This window comes from Echiichthys vipera, assembly GCF_963691815.1.
Source record: "Echiichthys vipera genome assembly, chromosome: 11".
Lineage (NCBI taxonomy): Eukaryota > Metazoa > Chordata > Actinopteri > Perciformes > Trachinidae > Echiichthys > Echiichthys vipera.
This window is the reverse complement of record NC_139836.1, coordinates 3,340,667-3,350,280: the sequence shown is the minus strand read 5'-3', so window position 1 is coordinate 3,350,280 and position 9,614 is coordinate 3,340,667. Positions and strand designations below refer to the sequence as shown.

The 9,614-nt window shown below is 43.7% G+C and overlaps 1 protein-coding gene across 1 annotated transcript; it reads left to right on the top strand.

Annotated features, from left to right (window-relative positions):
- Positions 1–1,067: 1,067 nt before the first annotated feature.
- Positions 1,068–9,353, top strand: fgfbp3 (fibroblast growth factor binding protein 3). Its single transcript, XM_083923314.1, has 3 exons — positions 1,068–1,201; positions 6,914–7,190; positions 8,656–9,353. The coding sequence occupies exons 2-3, from the start codon at positions 6,919–6,921 to the stop codon at positions 9,095–9,097; spliced, it is 714 nt and encodes a 237-aa protein (XP_083779440.1). The 5' UTR covers positions 1,068–1,201; positions 6,914–6,918; the 3' UTR covers positions 9,098–9,353.
- The last annotated feature ends 261 nt before the right edge of the window (positions 9,354–9,614 follow it).

Genomic DNA, 9,614 nt, shown 5'->3' with positions numbered 1-9,614 from the left:
CCGATTGGCCCGGACTTGGCGGAACGACATGTTTACCGTCGTTGGCATGTTTTTTAAGAACATCCTTCTCGTGCCAGGCAGATTTTTGGCAGCGTGCGCGGGGAAAAGAGCCATCCTCCTCCTGCAAGATCTCCAGCAACCCCTGAGCTGAATGAGAAAGAGCCGGGCGGCGATGGCAGGGTGTCGGCGGGGGGTTAAGCCGTGACCCAGATTCCTGCACGAGTCTTTGTCCTAGAGGAGAGAGAAGATTCTCCTCATTCATCTCGCTGGGGTTACTTGCTGTTATAAATGCAGCGACAGGGAGGGAGAGAGAGAGAGGGAGAGAGAGAGAGAGAGAAAAGGAAACTTGGGCCAAGAGAAAAAGATAAAAAGTGACTTTGAGTTTCGATGCTCTTTCGTGCGACACGTCATGCATTATGGATGGTTTATTTTTGAGGATGCATGCAAATGAGTCGCTCACCCTGTTGTTTCCTTCTGTATTTTTGTGTCTCTCGTTGTAAAATGTCTTTTTTTTTAGATGTGCGCTGTAAAGGCCACCGGCTGTGCAGGAGCTCATGTCACATTTACATTCAGGAGGAACCGTCTGATCTGGTTTCCCTGTAATTCTTTAGCGTTTCAAGGCCTTTATCGTTTTCATCTCAACCACATCATCTCAATGCTGCTGTACACTGAAAAAAGACATTTATATGCTGTTAAACTTGAAGTTGTATAATTGTTTCGGCATGGAAACACTTGCTCACAGAGGCTCCAGGCACAATGAATACTGCACTGGATAAAAACGGTAAAATAGTTGTATATTAATTTTGCATAATGTAGAAAGAGCAGATAACAAACAACACAGGCAAAGAAATGGAACGTAAGATAATTACAGTCCATCATGGTTGAGCATAATAAATCATATTTGCTATGAACACATAGGGCTAATTGTTTTTATGTCTTTTTAGTTTTTTAATGGAGAGAGTCCGGCACATATTCCGTAACCTGACTCCTCCAGATGGATTGATTTCCATAATATGCATTGTCTCAGCAGATCCATCTGAACTCTGGTTTGGAGATCTTTGGGGAAGGGGTGAAAATCCTGGTTTGTGATTGGATAAACCATCCGGCTGTCACCAACATACTGGCCAAACCAACCAATCAGATGAGTGAAGCGTGTGACGTGCTAACAGCGTGGAGGCAAAGCTCAGAAAGGAAACAACACGTGGGTAAAGGATATTTTCCCTTTGTGTTTAACGTGAATTTCAGTTTTCCATTCAGCTGTAAAATGAGTCTGCGTCAGAGACCGCTCTGCTCTGATTGGATGTGAGTCGGGTGCAGTGGATCTATCAGATGCCATTAGGAGCAGACAGAGAGGTGGAAATACATTAATAATCCATGGATCATCTGTATCATTGTGCTGTCTGTCTGGGAACTGACAGTTTCAGCAAACACACACACACACACACACACACACACACACACACACACACACACACACACACACACACACACACACACACACACACACAATGAACCAGTTTGCAGCACAATTGCATGTAATGTAGAGTTATAGACAGCAGCAGTTGGTGCACAATTCACAAAATGTTATTGTCGGTTGTTGCTCATGTATTTATATTTTGGAACCAGACGTTGAACTCTCCTCTTCCTCCTTTGTCTTTGACTTTGGACTCACATTGAGCTGCTGGTGTGGCTTTTTGTGGTTGTAAATCTTTAATGTGTATTTTGTCCCGCTGCTTATTCACAGCTGAGTGCTTTCTATCTACAGTGATGGATTTGTTTTGATTTATGCCACCGGTGTTGATTATTGTCTGACAACTTTACTGTTTAAATGAATCGTGAATTTATAATCGTTGGCAGGCGTTGGCTACACCTCCTCCTCCTCCTCTTTTGTTTATTCTGTGGTTCTCTAAGATAAACCCAAAACAAAGTTTACATTAAAAAGTCTACAGTCTACAGAATCATTTCATTACTGACAAGCGGCCGCGGCGTATGCTGGATAACCCACTCCAACCCGTGCACTAATAACCCTGGAGCCAGGCATTCGTCTTCATTAACCGCGCAGCTCGTCAGTCTTATATCTCACAGGCAAGATCCTTGCAACTGTAAAGGTCAAAACCACTTATTTGTCTCTTCTTTCTCTTTCAACAAGATTAAAACAAATGTTAGATGCCTCAGCTCAAATATTCACACTGTATCTTATAAAGAAAACGTGTTTCGTACGCACGATGAACGCTGACACTTCCAAACCCTCGAGGTGTCGTCAATGTCTCCAAGAGGCAGAAACCTTGGCAAGTGTGTCCATTGTCCTCTCTCTCTCTCCACACACACACACACACACACACACACACACACACACACACACAAACGCACACACACACACACACACACACACACACACACACACACACACACACATAGGGTTTTGTCAGCAGGGGTGAATGTGGGAGGTGTCTTGGTTTGGGGTGGGCAGTTCGTCGTATAGTCCTCCTCACTCCCCCCAACCCCCCTCCGTCCTCCTCCCCCTCCTTTATCCTCGTCTCGTCCCCTCTTTTATCCAAGTGTTCGTGGCCCCCACATTCCCACAGCGACTCAGAGCCGCGGAGCGTCACATGGTAAGAACACCGGGCCTTTGCTCACACTAGACAACAAACCCTGAACACTTAACTGTGCGTTTCTGCTTCTTCCTAAAACGGTCAAACCAAATATTGGAGCGCGGGAGACGACGGAGGAACATTTGTTTTCTGTCATTCATGACTTATTGAGGAGGGGGGTGTTTGGAGGGGGGTGCTTGAAGGGGGATTATTTTTGTTTTGGTGCTGTGCGTCTTTGTTTTTCATGTCCCAGAAACTCCTTAATATGCTACAATGCCGAGCTGCACACTGCCAGGAGAGACCTGCTTTATTTTTGTTTGTTTGGGTTTTGTTATAATTTCAAGAAGAACTCGTGAAAAGAAATCATGTATTTGTTAAAGGAAGAACCAAATGAAAGAAATATCATATCACACCGAGGGAAAAAGAGGCACTATTATGTTTATAATATATATAAATATAAACACAGATGCTGTAATCAGCTGTGGACTTGCTCTCCTCTTTTAACAGATGCAGCTCGCCGTCGTTCCTCGATGTTGCAAGATAATTTACTTCTGCAAATGCAAAGAAATGTTGTGTTTTGTGAATTATTTCAGCCAAACAAAATGTTTTTGTATCAGCTGCATCACACCTCCACTGTGAGTCCTGACAGTTTCCCCGGGAAACGATGAAAAATATATGAAAATATACAAAAAAATGATCAGTTTATGCTTAGCTAGACTGTGAAAAGAAAGATTTACTTACATGGATTCCTCTGTGATTAAGGCTACACCCATCAACTACTAAGGTTTAGTTTAAAACCTTATCGTTTTTCTGCGTTTACGCCTCACATCCACACGGCTCTGGTGTTTCTGAGTCTACGGCTGAGATGTTTGGAAACGAGTGAGCCGGATTTAGTCTAAAAACTCTGGGGTTGGGGATGATGCAGACATCCATGCCGTGGATACTGCCATATTACGCCTTACACCGCCATCTACCGCCATCTACCGCCACCTACCGCCACCTACCGCCACCTACTGCCATCTACCATCTTATACAGCTATACACCACCATATACCGCCACCTACCGCCACCTACCCCCACCTACCGCCACCTACTGCCATCTACCATCTTATACAGCCATACACCGCCATATACTGCGGAGCACGTTGTCCTTTTGGGTTAATTTTCCCACAAACACAAACACATAAACATTATTAATGGGATTAATTATCGAAATACAAAACTTCTCTCCCTCAACTCTCATTTATACAGAGTAATTATTTAGAGTGCAAATCGCAAATGCATGTTTTAAACACACGACGACTAACCTGAGAAACCGACTGCAGGCAAAACTAAGAGACATTAAAATGGACTTCCATCAGTTTAATTAATTTTAATGAAGTCATTCATTTCTAATTTTTACATTAGAATAAACACAAGATATGTATTTATGAATTCATCTTAACAAGAGAGCTTAACAGGCCAACAGAATTAGCTGACAACAGTGTTGTCGTGTGAAAAAGACACCGCAGAGGACTAAATGTTAAAGGTTACGCATATTTCACTTGAAGATTTCAACTGTTTTCATGTTTAGTTATTATTCAAAGTGTTTTTTCATGGGTGTTAGTTATTTATATTTACTTGAGCAACAACATTATCTATCTTCGGCTGTATTTTCTTGGTATTGGTTTCGTTTGATACGACTCAATCTGCAGTTTTTCAAAAAGAGAATGAGTCCTGACACCAAGTGAAGGAGTTCAAGTACCTTGGGATCATGTTCACCAGTGAGGGGACGATGGAGCGTGAGTTTGGCCGGAGAATCGGAGCAGCGGGGGCGGTGCTGCAGTCGCTCTACCGCACCGCTGTGACGAAAAGAGAGCTGAGGAAGGCAAAGCTCTGGATCTACCGGTCAATCTTGGTTCCTACCCTCACCTGTGGTCATGAAAGCTGGGTCAGGACCCAAAGAATGAGGTCGCGGGTACAAGCGTCTGAAATGTGTTTCCTCAGGAGGGGGGCTGGAGTCTCCCTTAGAGAGAGGGGGAGAAGTTCAGCATCCGTGAGGAACTCGGAGTAGAGCCGCTGCTCCTTTGTGTTGAAAGGAGCCAGTTGAGGTGGTTCAGGATCATCTGGTAAGGATGAACCCTGGGCGCCTCCCTAGGGAGGTGTTCCAGGCACGTCCAGCTGGGAGGAGGCCTCGGGGAAGACCCAGGACCAGGTGGAGAGATTAGATCTCCACACTGGCCTGGGAACGCCTCAGGATCCCCCAGTTAGAGCTGGTTAATGTGGCCCGGGAAAGGGAAGTTTGGGGTCCCCTACTAAAGCTGCTGCCCCCGCAACCCGACCCCGGATAAGCGGATGAAGATGAGATGAGATGAAATACACGTGTAAATAAATGGTACAGTCTAACGCTCGTCTCTCTGCTTGTTGTACAGACTGTGTGTTGTCGGGTCCAGACTCTTTTTGGGGGCGTGTCTCTGACACTTGACTTTCAGGCATCATCGAATTTCTCTCTCAAAGATTATTAACGCTGAACCCATTTAAATCGACATACAACATTACTTTCAATTACATGTTCAGATGTTAGAATTGTTAGTTGCAAGTGTCAAAAAATTAGTTGATTTCTGTGATTTTGGCCCTTTGTCTTTGACCAACTGGCCTGGTGTGTGTGTGTGTGTGTGTGTGTGTGTGTGTGTGTGTGTGTGTGTGTGTGTGTGTGTGTGTGTGTGTGTGTGTGTGTGTAGTGCTCTTTGAGTTTACTTTGTGTTATCTCTGAAATTGCAGTGAGGAAATTGGGTTTTAGGTTTTAGTGGGGTTTACAGATACCAACCTGACACCTGTAGCTTTTTGATGTTAGAGACACAGGTTCGAGAGGGTGCTGCTTATTTTGTATTTTCTGATGATTGTTGACATTGGGTAATTCTTTTTGGAAGTGGCTGATAGTTATCTCTCAGTTTGGAGCGACCCCTTTAAGTTATATTTATTTCTTTGAGTTGAGCAGCATCCAACGTGCTCCTTTCCCTGTTCTTTTGTTGCTATTTTACCAAAAACATTCTGGTTTATGTTGCTTCCCTTTTCCCCATGAGCCGGGTTGTAACAGTATATTTTTTATTTAAGTAGATTTTATTATTCTTTTGGGGTTTTAATATATAAATTGACCTTCTGTTAAATATGTGGTAAGAATACAGCAAGTCATCTGTGTGGGTTATATATTAAAAACGGCACTTTGCTGCGTTTAAGTTGGATTTACATTTAACAGTGAATAGTACTGAGCCTGTGAAACAGCTGCGTAATGCACAGGGACTAACCCTGAAAATGGGGTTTTGACGACAGGCAACGAGTGTTTAACAAAAGACTCCATGGAGTTCCAGTGTAGGGTCCAGTGTTATAGGAGCGTGGCCTGTAACTGAGACTGAAAATCAATTCATGTTCCCGCTGCCTTTCACCCTCAAGGCATGGCGATGTCTTTGGGTGACATGTCTTGATACCCACTGAAGATTGTCATGACATTTAGTTCAGACCTGCCCCCTCAGAACAAACCTCAATGTCTTTGGTGAGATCTTAACTTTTCCCTGAGAGCCATCAGCTGATCGTAATTTCAATGTGTCCAATACGTTGGTTTATGATCAAATACCTGCAAAAGTAATGCTCTTTTTACCCATCTCAGCTGTGCTTGGGTTTAGTGCTAATTAGCAAATATCAGCACGTCAAAACCCTAATTATTTTTTTTAAAACAAAGCTTTTGCACCAGAAGAATCATCTCGACCAATAAAATTTGCTAAAATTAACTCACACCCAGCAGACACAGAGCAACACGATCACCCCATTGGAGTGGACTTTGTGTCCACCGGATGAATCAAAGTCTCTCTCTCTCTTTTAACTCTGTTTTTCGGTCTCTACCAACTCCTGAGAAAAATATCTGGCTCTGTCGTTGCTAGATTTTCCACTTTACTCACCAGCTAGTGTTGAACTGTATCTGTTTGCATGCCGGGCAGGAAGTTGAGTTGAGTGTGTTTGCCTTTGACACAAAACTTAAACTATAATCTAGAACAGGGGTGTCAAAGTGATCCAGTAAAGGGGCGTGTGGCTGCAGGTTTTCATCCCAACCAATCAAAAACACACCTGACTCGACTTATTTGATCACCTGAACTGTCTTCACACAGTTGATTTGTTGGACCAGGTGTGTTTTTGCTTGGTTGGAATGAAAAACCTGCAGCCACAGCGACTCTTTACTGGATCAGTTTGACACCCTTGATCTAGAACACCAATATTCAAAGCAAATCTCAAATTAAACAAAAGCGCCTCATAGCATTTTCTCACTTCTGTGTCCAAATGTCTCTTCCCAGCCAGCATGAGTGTCTTGCCGTGCAGTTTCCTCTTCCTCCTCCTCCTCTGCCTCCCCGTCCTCACCGAGGCCAAACGGCAGCCTGCTGAGGGGAAACCTGAAAAACCCCGTCAGCCTCCACCATCAACCCCTGTGGCCAAGAGACCTAGAAACCGCTCAGTGCCTGGCTCTGGGGAGCTGACCACCAAGGAGGGCCATCGCTGCGTTTGGCAGACGTCCGGGGAAGGCTTGGTGAGCCTGCTGGTGAACTGCAGCACTGAGACACTAGACCAGCAGAGGTGAGGAAGCATTAACAGTGACGACTCACTCAACTCTCTGAAGGTTGTGTAGATGTTACGCTTCATAGCACGTGTCCGTAAATTCACCTACAAAACTGAACAAAGACCCGTTTTAATTCTAAGGTATTAGTCATTTTATTTCAATAATTCAGGGGTTCACTTAGTGGGAAGGGCACTCAAAACTAGAGCTCATTATTCAAATGATTCCTGAGCCGAGCAGTTCGGGACAAATGTCTAATGGGGAACATTTTATACATATTTATGATTTAGACAAAGTAGCTGTTGCACCAAGTTGGACAGTCTGTTAGAGTTTGACCCTTAAAGGAAGATAAAGTCACACAGTGTTTGATGTTTAAGGACTTTTACTTTTTTAGTTTCCGTCAGTAAAACTCAATTACGTCCGACACCGGAGACCAGAGCTCACATTCATAGGTTTAACACAGATAAAACCCAAACGCAGGATGATTCCTCTGGGTGAACCGAATGGGCTGTTTAAATATCTGGAGCGCTGATTAGGAAAGTGGGAACAGGTGTGTAGATGGGCGGGGCCGTCAGGTGGAAAATGGCATTGAAGGATGTGGGAAATAAGGAATGTAGCTGTGTTTCCATTTGTATATCTTAACGCATTTTGAAGTGTTGCATTTAAGCATCTTTATGAAAACATTTGATAAATTGCTAATTTGTGAAAAATGCTCTTTGGAAAAAAAGTGAATGGTCTAAATGGGAATCGTCTTTGCTGAATAAGTTCACCCTTCTCTTAATGATGCCTTAAACGCTTAGAGGATGTTGTTGCTTACTGCGTCGGAGAACAGGTGTGTTAGTGATGTGTTAGTGAAGCGTTTGATGCCCATAGCACGCCGGATAAGAGGTAAAACTGCCCCCTTCATACACATCAGGTGTGTGCTGCCCTGAAAACGTTTGAAACAGGATATTAATGAACCTTTCTTATATGCAGAAAAACATTACTTACGTGGTTGTCAAGATAAAAGCTAATGAAGTTAACAAACACCTGACACAAAGGTCTGTGTGGTTCATCTGAAAGTCATTAAAAACGTATATGAACTCATTAAGGTGGTTGTTTCTTTCATTAAGAATCGTTGAATTCTCCATGAATGCTTAAATTTTCAATTAATGCTAAAAGTCCAATAAACAGTGACAGTGAAGGTGACTATATTCGAAGAGATGTGCCAAACCTTTGCATGGATTTCGACCAATTACAACCTCCGTGTCCTCCTTGTTTGTCTCCCAATTTGTTGTTGTTTCCACGGTGACTTTCTCCTTTCTGGTGTCTTGACCTGAACTCGTCCTTGTCCTTGTTAAACTTCTTATAACCTTGGTCAAGGAGGTCATGTTTTCAGTCACTCTTTGGTTGGTCGGTTTGTCTCTAACATTGCCAGATAGGGCTTGCGTCCTCAGAAGTCTCTCCAAATGCCATTCTAGTTTTTTTTTCCTGCTTTTCCTCCAGGTACTGGTGTCGTTACGCCGGTAAACCGGACCTTTGCCAAGCCTACGGGGTGAAGTCCAGCCAATACTGGAAGCAGCTGGTGGGGAAGCTGAAGAAGAGGCAGAACGCCTGCGAAGGAGAAAAAGTCCTGAAGGCTAAAACCTGCAAGAAGGCTTCCACCGAGGCCCACATGAAGCTCGCCCAACGCAGCGGAGAGGAGGAGAGGAAGGGCGGGAAGGAAGGTGGGAAGAAGAGAGCACCGCCGGCCAGTAAGGGCTCAGACGGAGGGAAGGCAGAGAGGAGGAAGAAGAAGGAGGAGGAGGAAGAGGAGAAGAAGATGAGAGAGGAGAGGACTGGCTTTGAGGAGGAAGGGGTGCTGAACGACATGGAGCCGGTGCAGAGTTACTGCAGCGAGGGGTGGCACACTGTCTGCTCGTTCTTCGTCAAGTTTTTCGAGGGTTGATGGGAGGTTACGAAGCCAACGCATTTTAATACACGATGGAGCGAATTCACAATCTGAAATCAACCCGTAGAAAGATATTTTTTAATCGCAAGGGAAACAGGCAGCTCATTCGTAAAACAATATATATCGGATTTTGTTATTAACCTCAACAAAACACTGTTAATATGAGCGTTTTTTATGAATTATGAACATTACACAAATGGTGCTTCAAGCATCGAATCAAAGCGAAAACGGAGCTACAATTAAAACATGGCAATCTGACCCATATAAAACCATTAAATCACGGTATTTAATGGAGGAAAAATGAACCAATGTGACTATTAGAGTCCACTTTGTCTTATTTAGCATCTTTAGCTTCTTTCGTATGAAGTTTGATGTAGTTTTGCTATCGAGAAAATGAAAAGTTGAGCCGTAAAAGCTGACTAACAAATAAAAGTAGTGTTTTGTTGAACAGTCCATGATCATCACTAATGATGACGATAGCAGTGGTAGTGGTAGCGAGATGTGTTGTTCATGT

Excerpts from the sequence above, each read along its gene's own strand:
- fgfbp3 (XM_083923314.1), top strand. The coding sequence starts at position 6,919 with ATGAGTGTCTTGCCGTGCAGTTTCCTCTTCCTCCTCCTCCTCTGCCTC. Across the intron at positions 7,191-8,655 it reads GAGACACTAGACCAGCAGAG|GTACTGGTGTCGTTACGCCG; the intron begins GTGAGGAAGCAT and ends CTTTTCCTCCAG.